The sequence below is a fragment of the Oryctolagus cuniculus genome, chromosome 1 (genome assembly GCF_964237555.1).
Source record: "Oryctolagus cuniculus chromosome 1, mOryCun1.1, whole genome shotgun sequence".
NCBI lineage: Eukaryota > Metazoa > Chordata > Mammalia > Lagomorpha > Leporidae > Oryctolagus > Oryctolagus cuniculus.
In genome coordinates, this window is record NC_091432.1 from 179,213,128 (window position 1) to 179,241,051 (window position 27,924).

Sequence of the window (27,924 nt, forward strand, 5' to 3'; positions counted from 1 at the left end):
TCATTTGGGGAGCAAACTAGCAGATGGAAGATCTCTTTCTGTAACTCTTTCAAATAAATAGATCTTTTAAAAAAATGCAAAGGTGAGTAAGACAGTGTCAGCCTTCAAGTTGCTCATGACACCATAGGGGAAGACAAAGAAATTTGCTAGACATTTGTTTGAATTTGCTAAGCAACTATCCAGTGTGAGGCACTTGAGGTTCACGCTAAAGACACAGGCTTGTGGATTCAGGGGATGTGGTCAAACTAAGTCATTCAAGAGGAATTTGAGTGACTATGATTTGGCTGAGAGTGATCTGCAGGGAAGCCAGTCAATGCAGAAATGGGATCCAAACACATACACACACAGGCCTCTTAAGATAGGACAGGAAGCTCGACACTCTATTTAGTTAAATGTAAATATTTCTTAGCCTTGTTTCTTTTGAGTGTTGATAATTTTCAAACACATGGGGGGTAATTTTGCAAGCTTTTATGCATCTTTAAGTATTCTGTATGTTTTTCCAAGTTATTTTCTTCCAAATCATAGATTGTCACAAGGTATAGCTCTTGGAGTAAAGACTGGAAATCAAAGTCAAGGAACATAGAAGAATTGAAACAAGGCTCTGCCAGCGGGAACACACACTGGGGAAAGGCCAATTCAAACATAGCTAGAGGAGAAAGTAAGCCTAAATCTATGCTCACCACAGCACTTGATGAAGTCGTGAGCCTCATATGGAAGGTTCCCTATGGTATCCCTGATCCTAGAACAATGTCTAGCACATTACCAATAAATTTCAAATGAATAAATACTGAATGGCCATGAAAGAGAAAACACAGGAGACAATGCTTTACTGTTTTAAAAAACTTAAAAGTTGATGGCATATCATTAGAGACTAGACTAGTGGCCACTGGAGGTTAAGAAGGGGAGGATGATGTGGGATATTGGATAATGGGTGCCAATATAGAGTTACATCAGAGGAATATGGTCTAAATTATTTATTTATAAAGGCAGAGAATGAGACCGAGATCTTCCATTTAAAATTTTTATTTGTTTAAATTTATTTGAGAGGAATACAGAGAGTGAGCTACCATCAACTGGTTCACTCCTCAAATGTCCACAATAACCAGGGTTGGGCCAGGCCAAAGCCAGGAGCTGGGAACCTAGTCTGGGTCTTCCATGTGGGTGGCAGGGGCCCACCACCTGCTGCCTCACAGGGTGCACATTAGCAGGAAGCTGGAAGCTGGAGTAGCAGCCAGGACTAGAACTGAGACACTCTGATACAGAATGTAGTCGCCATGTGCTCGCTTCTGCAGCACATATACAGAATGCAGTCACCTAACTCCTAGGCCAAACATCTGCCCCCCAACATTTTATTACCTTGTTTTTCCATTTTTATTGCAAGTGTAAAGCAAGACAGAGGATGAGGTAGGGGGTACTGTGGGGAAGAGCATGCCTGCAGTGTGTGGCTCAACAAATAGCTAAGTCCTTAGGAACACGTGTGGTTCTTGAGGAAGGGCACAGTTCTCACAACTCCAACCATAATGGTAGCTGAGATGGTAGATGGGCCATGAGGCCATTGGCAATTTCAAGAATGGTGTGTCCCATGATATGAGTGGCTTCCCCAGCCTGCCTTGCAGGCTTTGTGGGGAGTCTTTGGGAGTTTTCTTTATCCAGGGACCTCTGTCTCCAGCCCTAGCTCCTACAAAGATGCTGCTTCGAGACCATTTCTCCCTTTCAGGGTTGTTGCACTTCCCCTCACTTGACTATCCCCACAGGGAGTCCTGGAAAACCAAATTTGGAGATAAACATATTCCAGGGAAGACTTTGACTCAGCAGTTCAGGTTGTCATGTGGGACACCTAAATCCCACATTGGAGTGCCTGGATCTGAGACCTGGTCACTCCTGATTCTAACTTTCTGCTAATGTGCACTCTCGCGGGCAGCAGGTGGTAGCTCACATAGTCAGGTCTCTGCCACCCACACGTGAGATCCACTGGACTTCCTGGTCACAGGCTTTGGCCTAACCCAGCCCCAGCTGTTGCACGCATATGAGCAGTGAATCAGATAGAAGATCTCTCTCTGTATGCTGTCTCTCTGCCTTTCAAATAAAATGAAAATAAATGCATAAAAATTCTTTAAAAAAGAGTAAACCCCCTCTGACACTCTCTTCCCTGTGAGCCACAGGTTGGTGCTGGGCCTTCATGCCCATCATTGTACCTGGGGACTTCTCAATGACCGCCTCTCAGTGGGAGAAGAGTACCCATCCCTCTGCTAACTCCCCCTCTCCTTTGATCTTGTTCTGTAAAGTAGCTTATCCAGCTTGTCCTGTGTATTCTGTTGGGAGGCTGCCCTCTTGCCATAGAACATGCTTGGGGGTTTTGTTTTTAAAGATTTATTTATTTGAAAGGCAGAGTTATAGTGGGAGAAGGAGAGTCAGAGAGAGAGAGAGAGAAAGAGAGAGAGAGCGCTTCCATCTACTGATTCACCCCCTTAATGGCCACAGTGGCCAAAGCTGGGCCAGTCCAAAGTCAGGATCCAGGAGCTTCTTCTGAGTCTCCCACGTGAGCTCAGGGGCTCAAGCACTTGGGCCATCCTCTGTTGCCTTCCCAGGTGCATTAACAGGGAGCTGGATTGGAAGTGGAGCAGACGGGACTTGAAGCAGCACTCATATGGGATGCCAGAGCCACAGGCAACAGCTTTACCCACTATGACACAGCGCCAGCCCCTTGGGGAATTATTTACAAACATTTTCCTTCAGAGAAGCTCCAATGTCCCTCATTAGGATACTATCTTTCAACCCCTCAGTTGACCACTGCATTCTCCTGGAATGCCCAAGGTGGTTCACACTGCAGGTGCTGCCAGAGTACTCAAAAGACATCTGTAGGCTGACCAATTAGTAGACAAATGGCGGCAGTGTTGAAAATGCTGGATTGATGCTTTGATTTGCAAGTGGTAGAAAGAAAATACATGGAATTTCACAATTATATCCTACCCTAGAAAGGAAAAATAATGTAAACACATCATTGTAGATGACTCCTCAGAATATTAATCACTTCTCTTGGCCTAAGGTAGCTAGAGGCTGGATCCCCAAATTATCTCCATGCCTTGGGTTCGCCAACACCTGGCACCACTGCCAAGTTCTGCCCAGGCATTTCTGAAAACCTCTAAGGTAAACTCTCCTAGGAATTGGCTGTTTGACCTGCTTCTTAATGTAAGGATTCTTGTCAGTCTGTGAACCATGTCCTAAGAACTGCACATCATGAGCAGATGTGAATGAAATCATGGAACCTTAACTTGAAGAATCCAGGAAATTGTGCTAAGCTTAATTTCCTTAGAAAAGGAAAAATAATTCTACAGCAAATAGCCACAACTATTGTATTTTATAAAATCACTAGAAAAAAAAAGATTCCTGATTTTCGTTAAATAAATGGCAGTAAAATATGTAGCTAATTTTTAGAACTAAAACCACCTAAAACCAAATTTGATGCATGCACACACACACACACACACACATACATACAAACATGCGCACGCACATATTTGCTTTATAACTTTTTATTGTCTAAACCTGCCTTGAGTGTTTTTCAAAAACTACTGTCTCCCAGTGGAAGACTTTCCTGATCAATTTTAACATTCAGTGATTTTTTTAAAGTACAATCAATATAAATAATTGCTCTAACAAACATGCAACAGAGATGGTGAAGAATTTGCTGATCTGGCCCCAAGGGTTCTTTTATCCAAGCAAACTTCATACTCTTGTAGCACTTCAAGGAACTTAGGGCAGCCCTTGGGAGAGCTGCAGTGGGAGACCTTAAAGAAGGGAGGTGATTCTTCAAAAATTGTATATTTGGATGAATTTTATATATGAAAATGAGCTTTTCAAAAATGATGTCTTTTTTTGGCTAAGCATCTGAACGCCCTCTCTATGTATTTGGAAAGTCTCCTATGAATCTTGATGAGAGCATATATTAATCAGACTAAGTTAAGTTCTGCCTGGTAACAAATAAACTCCCATATTTTAGTGGCCTACCAGGGCTTGCTAATGCTGCATGTCCATTATGCTGTGACTGTGGCTCTGCCCCACATCTTTATTTCTAGCTTTCAGGAGCTCTGACAGTCCCAGAACCTCTGCTTCTTTTGGTTTCTGTGTTGAGGTTGTGCTTATCATTTTCTAGGGGAAAAGTGTTATTAGAGAACCAATAAACACACATACTCACACACACACTTGAAGATCATTTGCTGGGGTAATCTCTCAAGACACAGAAAGTCAAGATTCCTAAAACATGCTCTCCAGCCACAACTCTATGAGCAGGTCATGAAAGGGAAGACGTCATTCGGAGGCCAGGAGCTGCTTCTTCACATCCCTCTTTGTAAAGGGACAGATGCCAGACTCCTCCTTTGAGTATGATGTTGATGTTTGCTTATGTAACTCTTTTAGCCCACTTTCATCCCATAATTCAATTTCCCACATTGGTCCCCTGTCTCTTACATGTCCCAAAGCACTCCCAAGCTTTCCTGCAGCTCTGCCTCTGCCCATGGAGGTCCCTGTTTCTCTGCTGTACCAACCTCCCCCACCCCGCCCCCGAGTCCAGTTCAAGTCCCAACTCTCCTCAGAAGCCTCCTTATCCAGCACAGCCCTCAGGGGTGACTCCCACCCTCATCCCTGAGCTTCTTGCCTTGTCTGGCAATTAGTCCACATGGCTTTGTGTGCTACCGTATTTTAGCTCCAGACATGCCCATTTATACTTTACTCTGTGATGCTGAGCCTGGGACGTTGCCAGCCCCATCTCTCCCTTGCCAGCTGGCTCCCTGGTGTGCGTTACCAATGTGGTAATTCCAGGGAGATTAGAAGGCAGGAGGGAGGGAGAGCGGACTTGCTCCTTCCTGCGTGCCTGCTCTTCCTAGCAATGTTGCTCCAGGCAGAAGGTGGTTGCAACCTCTAATTTCTTTCCCTTTCCCAGAACTGGCTCCAAGACAGCTCCTTGGAGGGACCAGAGGTAGCTAGCAGCGTACTCCCCTTGTGAGCATGAATTCCAACTCTTCAGAACCCCTCCTTCAAGCCCTAGGGATATGAGACCTTGCCAGAAGACCACCACTTGTGGTCTGAATCTCAGTTACAGGAAGTTCTCATCCTTGTTGCTGGGGCACTAGCAGTAGGCAAAAGCACCCCTTTCTCAGGAGCTAATCTCCAAGCCCACAGGGCCTCTCCTCCTCTCCTCAGCCTTCTGAAGACCTAATCTTTTTCTTTTCTCCATGAAGTACTAGGGGTGGTAGCTACTTCCTGTACTTCCTATGTATTTCCCCATAGTGTTTTCCTTTTTCAGATTTCCAATTTTTGCTTAAGCAATTCCCAATATTCAATTCTCTCCATTTAAATACCTGGTAAGGTTTCTATTTTCAAGACTGGAACCTGTCGGGTCATCTTTGAACAGTCACTTGCCATATTACAAGTATTTTTATTTCTCAAATGTGTTGGAAATTTCTTTATTTCACTCAGCCTATAAGAAGCCAACAAAAAACGTTGCTTGTTGATTATAAAGATATAAGATTAATGACTGGGAAAAAGGATGGAAGGTTTGAAAGATTTCTTTCAAACAAACGGGTCTGTGTTCAATTTCCGGTTCTATTACTAAACATTTTTGAGCCTCAATTTTCTCAGCTTTAAGGCAGGAAGTGATAATGCCTATCTTACAGGTGTTTTGTGGGGATTAAATGAGGAAATGTAGGTTAAATGCGTAGCACTGAGTCAGGTGCAGGGTAGACTGACACAGTCTTCCCTTCTCCCACTTTGATTACTGAATATTCTATAGCTCCTGGGTCTACCAGGTGGGTGGTCATCTGTACACACTTCCTTGTCCTTTAGATATTTGTAGGGGAAACATAAGTTCCCCTAACTGTTAAGGCTGGATTAAGAGTCAGGATTTAAGTGAGTCCCATAGGAGCATTCCTCACATTCTTCATGATTAAATCTTCTCTCTCCTCAAATACACACACACTCACACACACAGGCATGCATGCATAGAAGCGCGCGCTCACGTGCACACACACACTCTACCTTGACCCTTCTTTTCAATTGAACAAGTTTTTTCACTTTCGACAAAAAAACCTTATAATAAAGCTAGCACTCATGCTCTTCACAAATGCCTGCAACCCAGAGGACCAGCCTCTGTATCCATCTCTCCTGCATGCATGGTCACGCCTGCTCTATTTTCCTGTCAAATCAACTGGCCAATCCACTTGATATTTCCACGCTAAATCCATCCAGACCAGAAGAAGTTTTAAATTGATAATTGTTATCGTTTTAATGATCAATTTAAATAGCTAATTATTATCCAGATCTCCTCACAGGTTGTCATCAGCCTTTGAATGGGCTGCTTTTGAGTCAGGCACCCATGCCCGTCTTTGGCCATTGTTCCCAAAACTCAATCTACCAAGGTTTGCACATTGTGTAGGAGTCAGAAGTGAAACATTTTCAACCCACAACACAAGCTAGGCTTGGGAGGCCCCTGTGTGCCCTGTTTGCACTAAAGTGCTTGTAAAACAGCATCCCTGTGAATTCTTCCCAGTGTTCCCCTGACCTCTCCAGAGTGTGTCACATGGTTGACCAGAAACTCTTAGAAACTGATAATTTCCTTACATCCACATGAGCCTGGTTCTCTTTTCCATACCTGTTGGTCTCCTTCACTGGTTTATCTCCCCAACTCACTGCTTACTCTGAAGAGGAACATAGTCCATGGACTTGCCATTATAGACAAGACATGTATGATGTTGTTCATACCTAAACCCTTGCTCCCTAAGACACTATGGCCTATACATGCATGAAGATCAATCTGGACATAGTAGGCAAGGATTCAGAGGTTCCATTCAGCAGCTATAGGGTACTGACAAACTCCATGGCCATGGTCAGGAATCAGGAGATACTTAATTGTCAGAGGGAAAGACTCCTGGTTGTTAGTATCACAAAAATTCCTCCCTTGTCCCTTTCCGATCAACAGGAAGGCTCCTAGCAACTCCAGAGCAATCTTTTTTTTTTTTTTAAGATTTTATTTATTTATTTGAGAGGTAGAGTTACAGACAGAGGGAGAGACAGAGAGAAAGATTTCCTTCTGGGCCGGTGCCGCGGCTCACTAGGCTAATCCTCCGCCTTGCAGCGCTGGCACACGGGGTTCTAGTCCCGGTCGGGGCACTGGATTCTGTCCCAGTTGCCCCTCTTCCAGGCCAGCTCTCTGCTGTGGCCAGGGAGTGCAGTGGAGGATGGCCCAGGTGCTTGGGCCCTGCACCCCATGGGAGACCAGGATAAGTACCTGGTTCCTGCCATCGGATCAAGCTTCAGAGTGTAGAGGTGAAGAATTCTGTCCCCTTTCCACGGCATTTCTATAAAAGCAGAAAATTGGGGCCAGGATTGTGGTTGAGTAGGGTAAGTCACCACCTATGACACCAGCATTGCACACCAGTGTGCTGCTTCAAGTCTTCGCTGCTCTGCTTCCAGTTCAGCTTTCTGTTGACATATCTGGGAAGGCAGCAGCAGTTGTCACCCATATGGGAGACCTAGATGGAGTCCCTGACTCCTGGCTTCAGCCTGAAAGCAGCTCCAGTTATTATGGCCATTTGGGGAGTGAACCAGAGGATGGACAAAATCTCTTTCTTTGTGTCTCCCTCTCTCTGTGTCACGCTGCCTTTCCAGTAAGTAAAATAAATTAAAAGAAAAAAAAAAACTAGAAAAGCAATGGATGTATCACTTAGAGATATCGAGTGGAGGTGAGAGGGAGGCAGATTTCACTCTCTCTGAACCGGACTCCTAAGGATCTACCTATACTTCACATTATTAAAATATTCATATTAATACACAGTTAGACTTTTCCTCTGTACATGGTTCTCTGCAATTGTCTACACTATAGATTTGTGTTACCAGCACCACAGACAAGATGTGGCACAGTTTCTTCCTCTCAGAAAGTCTCTCCTATTTCTTTCCTACCCCAGCTGCAAGAACTGGCAGCCACTTACCCATTCTCTACCACAATTGTGTCTTCTGGAGAAAGTAATACAATTAGAAGCATACAGTGTGGAATGTACCAAAGTTTTGTCTTATATATTACATCTACACACACTGAAAATACCACCAGACTATGTTGTATTTACTTTCAAACCATCACAAAATTTACAGGCAAAAAAGAATACATTTCCCATACAGTTATCATTATTGTCACTCTTCCTTGTTAAGTTTCCAACTTTCCTTTCAGTATCATTTCCCTTCTTTCTAAAGAATTTCCTGCAGCAGTTCTTTTGGAACACGGATGCGGGGGGAAATGAGAATTCCTTCATCAGAGCGTGTCTTTAACTCATCTTCGATCCTCAAGAATATTTTTCCTGGATTTAGAATTCTGGGTTGAGAGTTCTTTTCTTTCAGCACTTTCAAAATGTTGTTCCACTGCCTTCTGGCTTTCGTGATTTCTAGTTATAAATACATAATCGTTCCAATGCTCCCCTATAAGTAAGTCATCATTTTCCTTGCGTTCTTTTTTTTTTCTTGAGATTTGCTTTATCTGTAAAATTCAGCAGTTTAATCATGCCCTATCTGGGTATGCCATATCTGGGCATGGTATTTCTGTGGCTTTATCTTATTTGGATTTATGGAGTCTCTTGGAATCTATAGGCTCGTACCTTTTGCTAAATTTAGGAAGTTTTCAGCCTTTTTTTATGTATTTTTTTCCTCAATGAACTCTTCCTTCTCTGAAATTCCAATTATATGTTAGTCTTTTTGTTATTGTCCCATGGTCCTTGAGGCTCTGTTCAATTTTTTTCCTTTGATTGCTTAGGCTGAATAATTTCAATTGACCTATCTTCAAGTTCACTGACTTTTCTCTGTCATCACCACTCTGCTGTTGAACTGATCTAGTGAAGTTTTAAATCTAAATGCCTTATTTCACAGGTCTAAACTTTCCATTTACTTCTCTGTATCTTCTATTCTCTTGCTGAGACTTTCTAGTTTTCCATTTGTTTCAAGGGTATCTGCCCTTGCTGAAGCATTTAAACAATTTTTGCTTTCAAGTATTTATCAGATAATTCCCCTTGTCATATTGGTATTGGCCTCGGTGATTGTTTTCTTCCATGTAAGAAGAGATATTCTTGGTTATTCATGGCTGAAAATTTTGGATTGTACCCTGGACTTTCTTTTAATTTATTTGACAGAGTTAGACAGTGAGAGAGAGAGACAGAGAGAAAGGTCTTCCTTCCATTGGTTCACCCCCTAAATGGCCACTACAGCCACAGCTATGCTGATCTGATGGCAGGAGCCAGGTACTTACCCTGGTCTCCCATGCGGGTGCAGGGACCAAGGACCTGGGCCATCCTCCACTGCCCTCCCGGGCCACAGCAGAGAGCTTGACTGGAAGAGGAGCAACTGGGATTAGAACCCGGCACCCATATGGAATACCAGCGCCGCAGGCAGAGGATTAACCAAGTGAGCCACCGCGCCAGCCCCACTCTGGACATTTTGAATATTATCTTGTGGTAGTTATCTCTTGCTGCATTATAAATTACTCCAAAACTTGCTTACTTGAAAGAGCATCTAGTACCCTACAGTTTCTTCAGTTTGGAACTAGTTGCATCCTCTGCTTCCTAGTCTCTCAGGATCATAATCAATGTACGGGCCAAGCATCTGTGATCTTATCTGAAGGCTCAGATCAGAAAGGATCTGAATCCAAGCTAATTCAGTGGTCATTAGAGGTGTGCCTTTCTTTGAGGTTGTTGAATTGAAGGGGTTAAGTTCCTCTTTGGATGTTGACTACAGGCGACCCTCAGTTCTTTGCAATGTGAGCCTCTCTCATGGCAGCTTGCTTTATCAAAGTGTGTATGCCAATAAGACAATATGTTACAGTATTGAACATACAGAGTATAGAGCTAGATTATAGTTGATAGTGTGGAGAGACGCAGTACCCAAGTAAGACAGAAATCAAAATGTTTTCTAGGGGCTGCTATTGTGGTGTAGTAGGTAAATCCACCTCCTGCGATGCCAGCATCCCATATGGGTACCAGTTTATGCTCCGGCTGTCCCACTTCCAATCCATCTCCCTGCTAATATGCCTTGGGAATAGCAACAGAAGATGGCTCAAGTACTTGGGCCCCTGCTCGGAGACTCGGAAGAAGCTCCTGGCTTCTACTTGGTCCAGCTTTGGCTGTTGCGGCCACTCGGAGAGTGAACCAGGGGATTTAAGTTCTTTCTCTCTCTCTCTGTAACTCTAAATTTCACAAATATAAATACACCTTTAAAAATAATAATAATAGGGGCCAGGACTGTAGCATAGTGGGTAAAGCCACTGCCTACAATGCCAGCATCCCATATGGGTGCTGGTTCGAATCCCAGCTGCTCCACTTCTGATCCCTCCCTGCTAACGTGCCTGGGAAAGTGGTGGAATGATGGCCCATGTCCTTGGGCCCCTGTACCCATGTGGGAGACCTGGAAGAAGCTCCTGGTTCCTGGCTTCGGATTGGCACAGCTTCAGCCATTAAGGCAACTGAGGGAGTGAACCAGCAGATGGAAGACCTTTTTCTCTGTGTCTACTTCTCTCTGTAATTCTGTCTTTCAAATAATTAAAATAAATCTTTTTAAAAATAATAATAGCTTTCTAACTCAATCATGGAAGCGGTAATCATCACTTTTTCCACAACTTATTTGTAAAATTTTAACCCCAAGATGCAGCTCACACTTGATGGGGTCACAGGTGGATATGAAACCTGTATGTGGGGGGGGGTCACTAAAGCCTTCCTGAGAAGTCTGCCTATGGGTGGGAGCAGCACAAGAATCCATCAATGAATAGATGGATGAACAAAACGTGGACTATATTATTCAGCATTGAGAAGGAAGGAAGCAGGCTAGAGTTTGGATGAATTTTGAAGGCAAAATAAGTCAGAGAAGGACAAGTGTCACAGGAGTCCATTTGTATGAAATTCCTAGCAGTACTTAAATTCCTAGATTAAAAAAGTGGTAGAATGGTGGCGATGAGAACAGGGGGTTAGTGTTCAACGACTACAGAGTTTCAGCCGGGAAGAGAAAAGCCTTTCAAAGAGGGATGGTAGTGATAGTGGCACAGTAATGTGGATGTTCTTAGTGCCACTGAGATGCACACTTAAAAATGATTAAAACGGTAAATTTGTTATGTGTATATTTAATCAGCGTTTTAAAATGAAGAAGATGGAGAAGGAGGAGGAGGAGATGAAGGAGAAAAGTACAAAGAAGTCTGCCTACTGCACTGGTTATGTTCTGGGTCTTTAAATCCTATGGAGAATGTTGATATTTTTTTATTTTCATTTGAAAGGTAGAGAGACAGACACACACACACACACACACACACAGAGAGAGAGAGAGAGAGAGAGAGAGAAGGAAATCTCATCTGCTGGCTCACTTCCCAAAATGAAATCAACGCAGGCTTCTTTAAACGGGTGGCAGGGACCCAACTGCTTGACCCTGCTGCCTCCCAGGATCTGTGTCAGCAGGAGGCTGAAGTCAAGAGCTGGGGATGGAACCCAGGTACTCTGATGCGGCGCATAGGCACCTGAACTGCTGTGCTAAATGCTCACCCTGACAGTGTTTAGCAGACTTTTGAGCTAAGTGAGTTTAGGGTGCAAGTTCCAACTGGCCCTCTTGTGGTTCCAGTACCAGTTCTGTTTTTTTTTTTCTTTTTTTAAAGATTTATTTATTTGAAAGTCAGAGTTACACAGGGATAGAAGGAGAGGCAGAGAGAGAGAGAGGTCTTCCATCCGCTGGTTCACTCCTCAGATAGCTGCAACTGCCCGAGCTGCGCTGATTCAAAGCCAGGAACCAGGAGCTTCTTCTGGGTCTCCCACGCGGGTGCAGGGCAGAAGGACTTGGGCCATCTTCTACTGCTTTCCCAGGCCATGGCAGAGAACTGGATTGGAAGTGGAGCAGCCGGGACTCGAACCGGCGCCCATAAGGGATGCCGGCACTGCAGGCGGTGGCTTTACCTACTATGCCACAGCGCCGCGCCCCCCACCCCCAGTTCTGTTTTCAAAATCTTTTTAGGACTATTTGGATCTGTCCGGAATGGGCTTGGCTGGTGGTGCAGCACACTGTTCAAAGTTAGGCTATGTAACTGCTGTGTAGGATGATCCCAGGAATTCTTAACTTCAAGGAACCGAATTCTGAAGGGGATCCCTGTGCACCGCTCCCCGTGACTTTCCCGCCGAACTTCTTAGCACCCTGGTTAGAAGCTGGGGCGTGGAGCCCCGCACTTCCTATGCGGCTCACCTCCAGAGCTGAGCTGTAGGGGGACAGATGCAGATGAAAAGCAAGGTGGGGGGCTCCTCACCCTCTGGGGGCACCAGCTCCTCCAGTGGGGCAGGCACTTTCCTGCCTGCAGTTTTGGCGCCTGCCAGTTCCCGTCAACACCACTGCTACCCTTGTCGGAGACTGCGTGGGTTTAAAGCAGGCGTGAGAACATGGAAAGAAAAGATCAGGAATACGGAAATTCTCTCCCTTTCCCTTACCGTTCGCTGTTTGCGTCCCCACGTCCTCACAGGGTGCTCCTGGAGATCTCTCTGATCAGGACTAGGGCCCGCGGCTGGGTGTGGGGTGTCAGTGGAGTCAGGCCCACAGGGAAGAATGGCCCAGTGCGGCCTTTGGGGCGGCTCTGGTCGGTCCTTGCGCTTCGGGTCCGTTCCTCTGCGCTTGTGCGCTGTTTCCTTTCGGGAGCCCTCAGTGGCGAGCCACGCCTCCCGTGCGGGCTGCTCCACGGCCCCGGCGTCTGGTATACCTACGCGTGAGGGCTCTGGCCACAGTCTCGCCCCACTCGCGTGGATCTGCTAGTAAGCGCCGAACACCCGCTCGGCCCCACGCACGGTGATGGCAGGGGATTCACCCCGGCTCCAAGGTGTTGAGCACACAGCTCCTGCCTGAGACACACTTCCTGGATGTCCCCCCATGGACTGCTTCCCTGAAAAGGCAGTCCTGCGTAGGAGCCCCAAACCACCCTCCATTCCCCGCGCTCTGGGGCAGGCTGAGCACTTCGGAGGGGGACGTTCTCAAACGCGCAGGCCTGTGGTTTTTGAGAGAACACAAGGCATAAAAGCATCTCATCTTGCAGGATTACTTTCTGCTGAAGCCCACTTGATGCGACATCTGAAAATAATCTAAGATACGTCTTGTTTTCAGCCTGCAAATGACTTTGTGAAACTTTGGGAGGAAATTCTCCACTTAAGGGGAAAAAAAATAAGAGAAATTGAAATTGAGATCATGGGGAAGATGGGCTGCACTGAGAGTGCTTGCATTTGTTAATGGCCTTTCTGTTTGTAAACAGGAGTACCTCTAAAAACCTGGAAGTGGCTTTTGTCATTTCCAATCGCCCCACACAGCACATGCCCAAAACCTCGATAACTTCCAAATTCCTTCGCTTAGGATCCTTTTTCGGAGCACTCCAAAAAACTGAATTTGCTACACAAGTCACAGAACTGGAGGTAAAATTATTGCAGGCTTTGATTTTTAGTTTTTTAAAATTGTATCGTTTAAAAAAATTTTCACTTCATTTGAGAGGTAGAGAATGGGACAGAGATTGGGTGAGATGTCCATTTGCTGGTTCGCTCTCCAAATGCCTACAGCTATCGGGGCCGGGCCTGGCCAAAGCCAGGAGCCAGGAACGCAAGCCTGCCACAAGAGTGGCAGAGATGCAGGTCCTTGAGCCATCGCCTGCTGCCTCCTCGGAACGGCGTTAGCAGGGAGCTGGATTGGAAGTGGAGCCGGGACTCAGACATGCCAAGTACCATCTTAACCGCTGAGCCAAACACTCGTCCCTGAAGGCCTATATTTTAATTCCTCCCTCTAAGTTCTTCTATTTGGAAAGAAGTCGATGCACAGTCTCACCCTAGAGAATCCAATGATATTGAACTTTTTTTTAAAATAAAACAAAGATGGCATCAGCCAAGAAAACAAAAATGGATATGAACTGAATGATGAAGAGTAAAGAAGGGCCCACATGGAGTTCAAAAGAAGAGACTGCACGTGAGGATGAGGATGAGCAGGTGTGCTGGCCAGGTAAGACAAAATGCAGGCAGGCTGGGGAGGCCACTGTGATGCACATGAAATTCAGTGGCTTCCAAAACCTGGGCTCGGGATGGGAAGGAACTGCCTCTTGTTTCAGCGGTTAATGGGGGAACTGGAGTTCCTACAGCAGTGCGTTAATACACAGTGCTAACATCCAGCGGGGATGACAGCCAGTTTTACTATGTGAATTTCTGGTTTCTAATATGCATTTGAGCTTTATTTTTCACAGCTGTCCTTGTCTTAATCCTTCACTTTGTCCTCCCTGGGGTCTAATGGTTTCTAGTTACACATGAGCGTTTTAAGCAGCATGTCGCCCGTCAGGCAGCACATGGCTTCTGATGGTTGTGGCATTTGGGTCACCACTAGTTCTTTGGAAAGACGAGCGTTCCTGTGAACAGCACAGCGAAGTCCCTCAGATGATTGGAACGTGGCAGCACAGGTTCAGAGTGCAAGCTAGAAACCCAACCAAATGCCTTTTGCAACCAGCAGCTCAATGTGGATTCCTGCCATGAGGCAAAATGCTGGGGACGTTCCCGCATGCTGGCATCACTGGGTTTGGGGTCGGCATGCTGAAACGGGGACTCATTATGTCCCTACCATGCCAACTCGGTGCAATTAGCCTAACACGATAATTTCCTGCAGCCATATGTTGATCTTTAGGGGAGGGAAAATTCCTTATGCCTGATGGCTCTGAGCTCTGACTAGCACGTCCTAACACGCAGCAGAGTTCTGTCCATCAGGATGACACATGGCAATCAAAAATGAAGCAGGACAGCCACCCGGCACGGAGACACAAAGCCTAGAGCAGGTCGCGTACTTGTTGCAAAGAGTTGGGGATTTCTCTTTCTTTCCAAGGAGGCATTCAGAGGAAGGTCAAGGGTGCACCATTGTGTGCGAGGCTGAGCCCCTCCACTGCCACACACACAAATCAGAACAGTGCAGGGACCTAGAACACAGTGAGTTACATTCCAGGACTGAAAGGCTTGTGTTCCCATTGGAGACCCATCAACGTGAACTCGCATTGTTGGGAAATCTCTTCTGCTAGCCCTGTTAATCAATGCCCCTGTTCATTACACACCTCTGATGAATACAGGTAATGATTGGGTACTCAAGAGTCAGGTGACGAAAATAACTGTGCCTCGCTGAGGATCAATAGCTTTTCCCCAGGATCACTCCGGCCATTCAATATTCTCAGCCTCCCTCCTCCCAGCCCCCACCAGGTGATCCCCTCTAGCCCTCCCTGATAGAGCAGCCTCGTCCTCAAGCTGCTTTATTAAATTAGTAGCCCTTGATCTCCGGTCCTATTGTCACCCGACACGGGGCAAGCGGGCAGCTGGCAAGTCTCTAGTGCATGGCCCAGGAGCACCCAGGGCCACGACCCAGGCAGTGCTGCTCCACCTGGCGCCCGGAGCCGTCTTTGTGGGTGCCTCTGTGCCAAACATCGGGCTCTCTTGTCACTTAATCACATTTAAAACAACTTGTTTTTTTTTTTTCTTAAAGAAAAGAAGGGGCCATTCGAGGGAGAATTCGTGCCAATTACAGGCATGTTATGACAGATGAAAATACCATAATTACACTTGGATTCCCCGCAGGAGTGCGTTAACACAGCCGTGACATGGAATAACCACGTGTCTCTGCAGAGGCGGACTCCCCAGAGTTGCTTAACCTTTCTTTGCCCTCTCCTGAAAAACATCTATGGGTGCCTAGAAAATCATGGAAGGAGACCCCCACCAAGGCTCGGGGGCCAAAATCCTTGATATCTCTGGAGGGACCCTCAGGAAGTGACCCTGGAAGCCAAATGGCTCCTTACATGGGCCTATGAGTTGGGGGCAGCCTGGCAAGAAACCTAGGGCCAGGGGTTTGCTGTAGATCTGGGCAGCTCATGGTCCTGGGTTACTGGCCTGAGGCAACCAGAGAAGTGCATGGTACAAGCTGGGGAGACTTGGGACAAGCAGGCTCCGGATGGAGAACAGAGAACGCTGAATTGGAAGAGGGACTCCAGCCAAAGCTTGACTTTAGTCTTGACATTGAACTGGGATTGGGTTAAGGGGTGAGCATAGTGTTCAGTCCTGTTGCAGCTCTATCTGCTTCTTCTCATGGTCCCTTAAACCTTATGAGAGGGGGACGTGTCACCAACTATGACATCTTTCCATCTGCTGGTTTTACTTCTGGTTGTAACAAACACCATCAGCAGAAAACCACCGCCAAGAGAATATAAATTGAAAGACAAACATTTAGTCTGAAAAAAACAGGCATCATGCTAGTGGCTGCTGTCCACACACTGGAAAGGGTGAGCAAGGGAAGCAAATGTATGTGCAGGATGCTAAGGTGCAAAGACACCCATGTTCTTCCTTTAATCTTCTGTTCCTCAGGAGAGTAAGGGCAAAGGCTTTGCGGAAAGGAATTCTGGAAAGAGGCAGAAAAGGCATCCCCAAAGGGAGCGCTTTGGTGAGGGGCAATGCATGCTGGCCCCCACTGGGACCGGCTAGAATCTGCAGCTCTGGCTCAGCTTTGCCACCTGAGTCAAAGACAAATTGGATCTTCCAAGGAAGTCTGCTAACTAGTACAGTGATTCAGTCCAAATGGGAGACCAGCTGTGTGAGTCAGCCACGTGTGCTGAGATAGGGTGACTGTCCACTAGAGTTAAGTTTCTCCAAATCAAAGAGGTCGGACAAGATCAGTGACTGATAAATCTTTAATATAAAAATTGTACAAGAATTCTGATACAAATTACAAGAGGTATTTGGACAAAATATGAATAAAATTCCATTTACATCCCCAAACCCTTATGCATTTTATGCAAAAGACATACTGTTGACAGTTATAGTACAGAAAATACAATAAAGGAAATAGCAAATAAAAATTTGTAATGACCTTAGACTACTAAGAAAAATAAACCAAAACAAACACACAAATAAAACCCCCTTGTTTAAAGTTAATACAGTATTGATGAAGCTACCGACGTCACGATGATTGGGTGGGGGTGGTGCGAGTGGCCCCGTCCCCTGGCGCAGTGACCTTTTGTGGGACACACTTTGGTTCTGCAGCAGGCTTGACGGAAGAGCCCAGTTAGATACAGATGAAGACAATACAAACCAAGAAATAGCTACACCCCCAGACTCTGGGGAGGGAGAGGACCTATCGCTGGGCAAATTTCTTTCCTCAAGAGCCTCCTTTTAGCCATGTTTTGCTGTCAAGTCTGCAGGTTGAGTCAAATGTTTGTGTTCGTGGAGCCCCAGCAGGGGGCTGGCGGTGAGTGAGAAAGCTATGTGTTCTCCCAACTGTGTGAGGGATTTGGCTAGTTCTAAAAGGATTATCCCAGGATCAGGAGAGAGCCCAGAATTCTCTTTCCCACAGCCCCAGTCTGTCCCTGAAGCTCTGCCTTTGAGGACACAGACAAGAAGCAGGAGCGTCACAGAACAAGGGTTCCAGGGACCCATGGACAGGAATGTCTGCCTCCCTTAAGGCCACCCGCCCTGAGTGTGTTGTTGAGTGGGGCGAGCCCGGCTGGGGATCTCCGACCAAGGGCTTCTCCCAGTTTCTCAACCTTTTTTGCTCCTCTAATTCCCATGGGCCCACAGTGGGCTTCCCCACACTGTGTGCATCTGCTCACCCAGGTGGGAACATGGCAGGTTTCTCTGCAGCGCAGCTGAACCAAAGTCTGCACAGGAACGCGCATGCACCACGTGTTACGAATCCTAGACAGTCGTATCAGATTAGCGCAGAAGACTAGAGCCTCTCATTCGCATAATTCACGTTAGGTAAATACCGCACAGGCTAGCACACACGCAGGAATCCATCGCGTTGCACACTGGGGGGGGGGGGGGAGTGTGCTACTTTCTTCTGAAGAGATGATAGGGATGATGATGACTTTGAGAGGGGTGGGTGAGATAAGAGCAGCAGAGGGCTGGAGTTAAGAGAGAGAACGGGAAGGTCTGGGGAGATTGAAACAGGCAGCGAACGGGATGGATTGCTGTGTACAAAGACATGCAGAAACCCCGCAAATCGAGTACTAGATGAAAACAAATAAACAGTCAGCCTTGGTTTATGCATCTCAAGTGAACCTATTAACTCAGCACATTGTCTGGGAGTTCAAGAGCCTCGGACCTCCCGAATCAATGCTTCTCACACCACAGCACTAAGTCGGGCTGGGCTGGGCTGGGCTGGAAGGGGCGGGCAGCGAGGCTCCTGCGCAGCCAGGCCCAGAGCAGTTCACCTTGCAGGGGCACTGCAGAGAGCTGCAGTGTCGCCCCCTCTTTTGGAAAGCATTTCCAGGGCAGATGAGTGGAGCTCTCAACGCCCAGGCTGTCCCCAGAGTCACCTCTCAATCCTTGCATTCCAGAACAGGAGTGGGCAGAGCCGCTTAATAATGGATGGGTTTGCCATCTTAGCTGTGCATTATCTCAGCGTCGCATTTGGCAACAGGAAGCCTTAGAAAATCTTGGAATAGCATGTAGATAACTCTGTCTCTCTTCAAGAAATATACTTTTCTCCTATCTACTGGTCTCCATTTTTTGTTAAAATACCTTTTTCTCTTCTTCCTTTCAAATATTTTTTTTAAAAAAAGCAAAACAAAGGTTTTAAAAAACCGTTAGAAATATCCTTAGGCATCCCTGTGATTTAGAGTGAAGGGGAGGAAGCCAGTATCAGCTGGCAGAATTTGTGCAATTTTTGGCAACTGAGTTTTCAATGAGAAGATTGAATTGTTTGCTAAATGGTTATAATATATACATCCTGGGACACTTTAAAATATAAAGTCAGTTGACTGCCTTTTCTCTGACCCAGGATTTGTTGTTCAAAGTGCTTTTCTAGCCAGCGCTCAGATGGGTTCGTGACATCACTTACCACGGACAGGTTTGGCCACGCAGACCTGTTACGCTGCCTACCGCTACATCTGCTGCTTTGCCCTCCTCACAGAAGTTCACGTAGACACGGCCCCGGCGTGTGTCATATTTGCTTGACTAATGTCTTATTTGCAATGTGCCTGCTTGCACTGGAGTCCAACTATCTTCCACTGCCTGAGAGTGGAAGCAGCATCCTATGTCCTGGCTCCAGAAGGAAGACACAGAGTCTCTGCTCTTCTTTGAGTCATTAGCCACTCTCCAATACACAAAAACAGCAGTGGCTAAGGACACACTGTTGGGGTTCAAGGTATTCTGGGATCTGACCTTTCCACATACAGCTACCTTTATCCCTTTGTTCCCTGTCACTTGATTTTATAGAACACACCGTACTGTGCCATACTTACCAAAATTCTCCAAAGTGAGGAACTGGCCTTTTATGTGCAGGGTAGTCCTTGCTTTAAAGATTAAATTCAAAAGCTCAGCACCTTCTCCTCCCCCCAAGATTGTCAGTCAAGTTTGACAAAATGAAGGTCAATTTTTCAAGTTACACGCTACGGATCTGAAGGCTGTCACTGGAAGATACATGTATTCATTTAGAAACATGGTTGACACCAGAGATAAAAAAATGTTTTGACCACCACACATGACCAATTTGTTGATAACAACACGTGCACTTTTTGAAGGAGCCAAAACAGATCTTAACTCTTTCCTTATAGAACTTGATGTCATCTACTCTTACTTCTGCCACCGACTTGTAGGAAACTTTGCCCTAATTATAGGGCCGCACCCAGTGATCACAACATGGATGGGCATGCAATTGCAATACTCGTGTTTCCAAAGAAAGGAAGAATCTCTCCACTGGCCCTTTACTGAAGAAGCCATCATGCTTCGGTCCACCTCGTAGCTGGAGAGGGCACGCAGTGGCGGCCTCGCGCTCTGGAAAACAGGAGGTGTGTGCCTGTGCCTGTGTCTGTGTGTCAGCAGCAAGACGGTGAAGGAGAACGGGAGGGGGAGAGAGGGAGAAGTGGAGGGAGGCTGCAAGTGGATGTGTGTGTACATCAGGGAACCTGGTGGGAAAGCCTGGCCCTGGTACTCAATTTCCCCTTCACAAGGGATAAACAGGCAATTACGCATCCTTTTATATTTGATGGCCAAGTGCTGAAGTGGAAAGCACACTATTAGTTGGTGTCCCTTCAGGGCCAGGGCAGTAAGTAGCCGGGAGAGCTGGGGCTCCAGCAGAGAGGGTGTTGTCTGCTGTTAGTGTGACAGTCTTGTCAGCGGCGTTCACATTACTGGAAGGTAATAAAGTGACAAGGAAGTTATTAGAAAGATATGAGGTGAAATTGAACTGAAGCTTCTTGCTGCTCAGCCTGGCTTTCCCTTGCCTGTTTTGTAAGGGCCCCGCTATTTGTTACAAACCGAGCCTTGTCTCGATACGCTATAGAAGGAAGATTTTTTTTCCCCGTGCAGTAAAGGTCAAATGAATTTACAACAACACTTTAGAGGAGAAGAATAAAGATAGTTTTATGACAACTCTAGCATGTTGCTTTGAAAATATATATAGCATTATAATGAACAATAATGCTGATCCAATTCAGTGTACTTGTAAAAACACTTAGTTTTTTTAACCCTCTCTTATTAGGCATTTGGATTTTTTTTTAACAAATGCCAGAAAGACAGCATTTGACATCCAGTTATTGCTGAGTGACTGTAAAAATCAGTTTGTGCAAGATGTGGGAGAAGGAGGATGATGGAAGGACACGGGAGGATGGGATTCTGGGCAAGAGCGACGACAGACTGTTCACAGGTCGGTTGTGTAGCCGGGTTGCCATACTACCCTTCGGAAATCACCATTTATGGTAAGCAACTCTCTCACCACAGGAAACGCGGAGTAAGCCCGGGCCAGGGCCCGTGTGGCCTCAGGAGTAACACAAGCAAGGCTGATAAGCATGGCTGAACTCTGAGGAAAATAGGCAGGCAGAGTGGCTCAGGTGCCCCCTACGATGGCGCATGAGCTCCCATTCTGGCCAGAGCGTGTGAGTGCTAATAGAATCGCCGCTTGCCTGTTTGGCCGCAGCGGCGAGCAAAATCGTGACAGCCACAGAAACAGGTCCAGCCTGGCACCATCCACATCCGCTCTGCTCAGCCCTGTTAGAACTGGGTTTCACCAGCAGCCTTTCATGAACCTGGGGACCCCTTGCAGCGTGTTGCTCCTCGAAGAACTCCAGCCTCACATCCCACTGGAAAACAAAACCAAAGCAAACCGAAACACCCACGGCTGCTCCTCCCGGCTCGGCCACTTGCGGGGCTCGCTGCAGCTGCGCCTGCTTTCCTCCTGCCTTCCTCAGGAGCCTTCAGCAACTCACCTGCTCCTGGGGATCTTGCAAGCCACTGCCTCAGGACGCTCAAGCCCACTGCCAGGCAGAGCCTTGGCAGATTCTCCCATGCACAAACACTTGCAGGGCAGTCACAGTTTTCTTTCCTGGCTGCCTTCAAGCCGGGGCAGGAACCAGCTCTCCACCTAGTCTCACTCACTCTTCTGATGGAAAACCTCGAGTCCTGTTTTTTTGGCACCTGCCTTTTATTGCAATCCTTACTCATTGGGACCCTCCTGCTGAAAAAAAGAAGGCGAGGGAAAAGCAAAAATATTTAAATAGTCTAAGCAGTTTTAAGGGCGTAGCCATAGGATGAAAGAAGGTTTCTTTCGGATGATTTGTTTCTTTAAGAGAGCAGGTGTAGCCCGTCTTTACTGTGTTAGTCAATCTAGCTTAATGCTAACAGATCAGATACAAGTTAGGACTGCTCAGGTCTAGCTGTTAGCAGCTAGCAGCCTGCGCATCTCAGTCTGGCTCATTGCTGCCTCGCGTTTTAATCGCCCCAAGTCCCCATTCTCCTTTGCTTGGCACGCATGTGGAGCAGGGATAGAGGAAGGGAGAAGGGGGAAAAGGTCACAGTTTAGTTGTGAGGAGGATGCCTGTGCAACAGCCCATTCTTGATATATTCAAAGCTTCCCACCCCCCAGAGCAATGTATATACTAATTGGACTGTTAACCACTTAAGGGCCTTTCTCCTCTTTCTGGATCCGCCTGGAAATTCATGACCCAAGAATCACCCTTACAAGGTGCCATTGTGTTCAACGTGTTGTTGTCTTATAAAATGTTTGTCACGTTGAGAAGGAAAACCTGAGCACATTTAAACCTTACAAGAGGCATCAGGCTGAGCAGAGGACCCACAGTAAGACCTAGATTAATTACATTTGAGTTGACTTCTTTAAATACGGTTAATAGCACAACAAAGACTGTCGAGTTTTTTACAACATTTATAAAACCCAAAGACCTATTGTCTATGCTTTTTTCTTGCTCTTTCTTCTCCCTCCATGGCATGTTGGTGCTCCTGGAAGTGGCCTAAGTGTTTTGTCATTTACAAGACCTAGTTTAAAATTATCCAAACCGTAAGTTCCACCAGTGACACTCCCTAATGTTGTACCTGTGAGAAAACACTAGCTACAGTCAATCCAGTGGGGAAAGGCTTCTGGGATGAAAATCTGTATCACAATTAATTTTCAGCCAGCACAAAATGGATGCAGCTTAGAGAGGAACTGTTGCAGGCAACTCCTGTGAAAAAAAAACAAATGAATAGGAATGGGCAAAGAGGAAGAGCTCAGCCATGAAAATGTTGGCGTCTTTGTCCTTCCTGTCGGCCCATCAGCGTTTGGGTCACCGCATTAGCTAGAACCAGAGTGAAGTCACGCCGGCACACAGGCGCACACCCGGGAACTAGCAACACCGTGGGGTCAGGATGCCATGCTTTCTGATTTTCGCCTTAGCTACCACATCCCTCCACTCTCCCAGTTCCCTTTAAGCAAACAGGCTTTCTGCTGGAAAATGTTTTCTACCCACTTGGAAGGCCACCATCACAACGAGGCACTTGAGGCGCCAAAGTAGTAGCAAGTACAGGGGATACTCAGAGAGTGCCAGCGGCTGGGACCTACTGCCACTCAGCCCTGACAAACACGGGTGAAGAAATCCACATGTCCAGGCACGCGGAACTCTAGGCTCTCAGGCCTGGAGGACTTTTCCTTACCTGGCCATACATAATTAGCCTGGTTTGTGGCAAGCAACAAGCATCTGTTCTAAGCCTGATCCATCTGCTGATGTGACCTGCTGCAGGCGACATCGACATCGCTCACTCTCGCTAGGGCTATCTGATCTCTTACTTGACATTAAACAGACTAAATGCTGACTTTGTACATGATAGGTTCTAAAATCTCAAGTATGGGTGTAACTTTCAAAAGTCGCTGACATGAAAATGTCTCTTTTCATAAAGCTAGGTGCAATTCAGTCTACGTACATCCCAAATGCCAGAGATTCCAGACGCCTTTGTTGGGCTATTAACAAACATGTTTCCACCCTTTTGGAATCTCACCATTTGGTAAAGGGGCAACAGCGCGACAGAGAGAACGCTAAGAGGACCAAAATGTTTGCAAACAAACGTTCATTATTCTAGTTCAATCTTTCACAAACATACTGTACAGAGTCTTATATGGTATAAAACAAAGGAAAACATCTCTGTCTATTCAATTTAACACAACACCAAAATAAAGCAATTAAGACTTTGGAGAATTCAAAAGTTCAAGAAAACAAAAATGGTTATTACTAATTCCTCAGCTTTGTACAGTAAACATTTGTCATCTGACAGCCATAGTGTTTGATTTTGTTTCTTTTGTATTGCAAATACTTTTGGTCTTTTCTCACTGCAGAACAAATGAAGAATTCAATGAACCCCATAGCATCCTCTGAAGGAGGTGACAAGATAAAGCTTTCAGACATATCTAGCTTATCTTCAAGAATCTATTGTTTCTGAAATTTTCACAAATAAAAACACTGAATTCCCAGCTAATGATGCTTATTTTTGGAAACAATAAATACTGTGAGGTACAATAAATCCTACAGGCATAATCATAACGACAGAAACTATCAACAGTTTCCTTTGGCAAATTTAACGGAAGTGAATGCTGATGTGAACACAGAGAAAATAATTACAAAACATAAAAATGGAAACGACATGGAAAGTTAAAACAAAGGGATATTTCTAACTTTCAGACTGATAAGAGAAATGTTGAGGCCATTTAAATGCAGAAAAGTAATACATTCTCTTTAAATTAGTGTGTACTGTTTGACAAAGTGTTTCTTGTTTTTCTTTCCTTTTCCCCCTCCACTTTAAGAAAAAAAAAAAAAAAAGACAACAAAATGTAGTCTGCAAAGCACACCCTAATGGTTTTGGCTGCAGACTGAACTTGAGTAAATATCATCATTTAGTCAGTATGTTGTGGTAGCTGAGGCTGCCGATGTGGTTAACCAGCTCAGGCAGCATGTGTAAACATCGGAAACAAAACAGAACAAAACAAAACAAAACAGGTTTGCAGAATAGTCTCTCCCTCTTTCTCACTCTCAATTGCTTGGTTTCAGGCTTGCTTTCATTTCTCTCTGACAAATCGTGTGGGGAAACACAAAACACTCAACAGAGAGAGATCCTGTTTTAACCACCCCCCCCATACCCCCAACCCCGCCACCCCTCCTGGCTCTTCAGAAAGGAGAGTCGCTCAGTTCAAGTTCAGCACATGTTTTCAACGCTTCCCAGCACTGCTGCTGCTACACGCGTCTTTTGATTTTGTCTACCCAACAGGCCTGCATCGTAGCACTACTGCAGATTGTGCAACACATTAGACAGCCACGCGAGAGACCGGCCCAGCTTACACTACTGCATTCTTTATGGAGGGTAAGGGCTAGGGCCTTGGGAATGAGTGTTCAACCCTTTGACTGCATTCAGCTTTGTTTCATAGTGAGTAATTTGGGCTTTTGTATCCTGAAATATTATCCTGCCTCTAAAGAATAAATGCCTTGCCTGTTTCACACCACATAATTTTGTTTTCCTTTTATGTAACTTAACATATAAGCACGAAGGATGCAATGTTGATTCTAATAACATTCAGCACTTGAAAGAATCACTGAGTGATTTTTGTAAAAGCGGTTTTCTGGTGGCCGACAAATTGGCCTGTGGTTATGTTGAGTGACTAATTGTATTTTCTTTTCTGGAAACTTGTGCAAAGTTGGCAGTTTTGTGTTAACACTAGTACTTCTGTTTGGCATTTGTGCCCTATACTGACCAGACCATTTTTATACAAGTGAATTTTTTTTAAAAAAGACACTTACTGAAGTATGGCAATAGTTTAAGGATTAAAAAAAGAAGCATGGATATTACACATCCCCTTGTAGTGTATGAAAAAAAGTGCATGACTGGACTTAAGTACTAGTACAGGACATTTTAAAAAATTAGATCCGTGCTGTGAAGCATGCCAGCACCTCTTCATCACTACAGCTAACAGGTAGTAAAAACAAGACCATGTTTTCTTTTTTAAAAATGTGCATTAACGCTAACATAAATGGATAGAGCTAGCCAGCAAACTATTTTTTCCTGCGTATCTAACAGCTGGATGTAACTGTAAAAATTAAACAAAAAGAGTTCAACAACCATCAGTACAATTGTTTTACATCATTGGCCTCTCAAGGCTAAGTATTTACAGGTGAATCTGCCATGCTTTACTTGAAGATTCTCTCAAAACCTTAAAAGTTCACAAAAGACAACTATAAGAAGTTCCTTTTTGTTTCTTTTTTCTTTTTTTCCCTTTTATTTTTTGCAGGCAACAGTCATGGGCACAACAAGTTGTCTCTTTGGAGAAGACCGAGAATGATTCTGTCAAAATGGGGGCGAGCTGCACACGTGTGTGTGTGTGTGTGTGTGTGTGTGTTTGAAGGGGTACTCTGTTTTTATACCCCCAAATTAAAGACCCCACCCGTTCCCCAAAACTATAAAGGAAAAAGAAAAAAAATTAAAAAGCACCTAGTGTTTCTCTTTTTCATCTAAAGAAGTGTGTGTGTGTCTATGCAGACCCGGAGGCGTAGACACCTACACACACACACACCCCCAAGTACGTAAGCACACAATGACTATGGCAGTTCAAACACGGAGGCCATCTGGTGAGAGCTGGCATTTGTAGTGTCCGTTCTGGGACTAATCTACGGAAGTGAAGGGAATGTTTTTGTGGAGATTGGGGTTCTGACTGTGCCTATTTCGGCTTCGCACGGAGGAAAACATCATATTGCAACCTGGGACTTTGCACTTGTGCATTTCTCGCAGATGCACCGTTTTGTAGTGCACCCGCAGGGTCCCCTTGTTGCTGTACATTTTGTGGCAGATGTTGCACATGATCCCACCATTGCTCCCAGCCAAGCTGCTGAACATGAGAGATCCGGAAACTTCAGCCCCCAGGCCACCAGGGAGGGCAGGGGGCTCAGCCTTGTGCGCCGACTCCCCACTGTCACTGGCCCCGTCGATGTCGTCGAGAAGAATGCCCTCATCGCTGCCGGCATCGGATTCCCGGGAGGAGTGGATGCTGCTGCTGGACTGCAGGCTGGAGGTGGTGCTCAGGTCAAGGACCATGTAGTCCTCCGCCATGCCTCTCCCGTACCCGTTCAGGTGGGAGTCTTCAGTCCCTGCGGGAGAGGAGGCATCTTCCCTGACGTCAAGCCCCATGGGGTGCTGGGCACCATAGATCTTCACCAAAAATTCATCCCGGAGGTCCTTGCTAAGGGAGGGCTGCGAGGGGTCCAGACCCATGTCATCCAGTTCTTTGGTCAACAGTTTACGATGCAGATTTATGTTGGCACTGTGTCTAGGAAAACAAGAGGGAAGGGGGGGTGGGTGCACAGGGAACGGGCAGGGGCGAGAAAGAGGAGAGCATTTTACAATTGATTCGGCTTGCAGGAGGCATCAAATAAGCACATTCCTTGCTAATTACACCATTATAAAAGCAAGCATTTCCCCACATCCTCAGGATTTGGGCTAAGTGGTGCTGGGAGGTGCAATAAGGGGAACTTTCCATTAACATAGTTTTTATGAGAGTAAAATTCTTCAATGGCAGGATGTATGCAGGCCCATGCACCTTTTCCTCAGTGACGGTTCTGCAGTGTTACTGCGTGGCAGCAGCAGCAGCTACAGGGGATCCCACAGCAGAGATCTTAGAATGGGGATTCAATAGGGTAAGAGAAGGGAAACAGCATGCTTGCCAAAATGGAGTAGTCTAAATTTACCTACAGGCACAGCAAACAAAACAAGACAAAACAAAACTGTTTTAAAAATACAGCAAACACTGTATTTAGAGCATTATAAAGGATCCAATTTTAAAGAAAGTAAATAATCCAGATAGTTATTTTCGTTTTTAAAAATTGTTGAAATCTTCCCTTCACCTCCCTATATTTTAAGTTTTAGGTAGGAAAAAAATTCAGCTAAACTGATTAGCAATTTGACAGAAAGTTAAGGACTGTCCTTAACAACACAAATTCCTTTTCTCATGATTTGGGATCCCAGTTAAATGACATAGTAAAATACTTGTATTTTTCAAGAGTTGCTGCATTTTCATGTTAAAATATTCTGAGCAATTCTAGTTTAAATTTTAATTCTTTAAAATAAGAACTGAAAAATAAAAATAAATTTTGTAAGTAAAACCCACCCAACCCTTAAAAAATTTACACTAAACAACAGGAAAAAAAACCCCAATGGGACAAAAAACTAAAACACAATAAAATAGCAATTAAAAAAAATAAAAATCAGGCACAACATTAACATACAATCCCAATTCGTACTTCTTAGACAAGCAAAACTTTTACTCTACTCACTGAGTGCTTTGCTTGTGTAAAAAAAGAGGATTTGTCCCAGAGCATCTACAGGGACATCATGATTTACAAAGCCTGCTAGGTTATTATCTATCTGAAAACAGTGCCTTTGTATTTACATCCCCCATTTATTTTTAAAGTGCCCTTGGGCATATACCTCTCTCCACCTGCAGAGGCTCACACGTTTGACAAGGACCTAAATTGAAGGCTACTCTTCCAAACAATAAACTAAGAAATATTCCAGTAAGGAAGAGCTGCTTGATACTGGTGGAAGCACCCCACCTTGGAGAAGGAATTCTTATCAAGGATATGACCTA

At 45.4% G+C, this 27,924-nt stretch overlaps 1 protein-coding gene across 39 annotated transcripts in view; it reads right to left on the reverse strand.

Moving 5' to 3' along the window:
* Window positions 1-16,711: 16,711 nt before the first annotated feature.
* BNC2 (basonuclin zinc finger protein 2) overlaps window positions 16,712-27,924 on the reverse strand; it is a 462,557-nt gene continuing 451,344 nt past the window's right edge. For 37 of the 39 annotated variants that reach the window (XM_051857628.2, XM_070052555.1, XM_070052636.1 and 34 more), the window contains one exon: window positions 16,712-26,607. In XM_051857628.2, coding sequence (XP_051713588.2) covers window positions 25,947-26,607 — 661 coding nt within the window. In that variant the 3' untranslated portion in view covers window positions 16,712-25,946. The remainder of the gene's footprint in view (window positions 26,608-27,924) is intronic. The other 2 variants (XM_070052561.1, XM_070052534.1) reach the window with 1 other exon arrangement.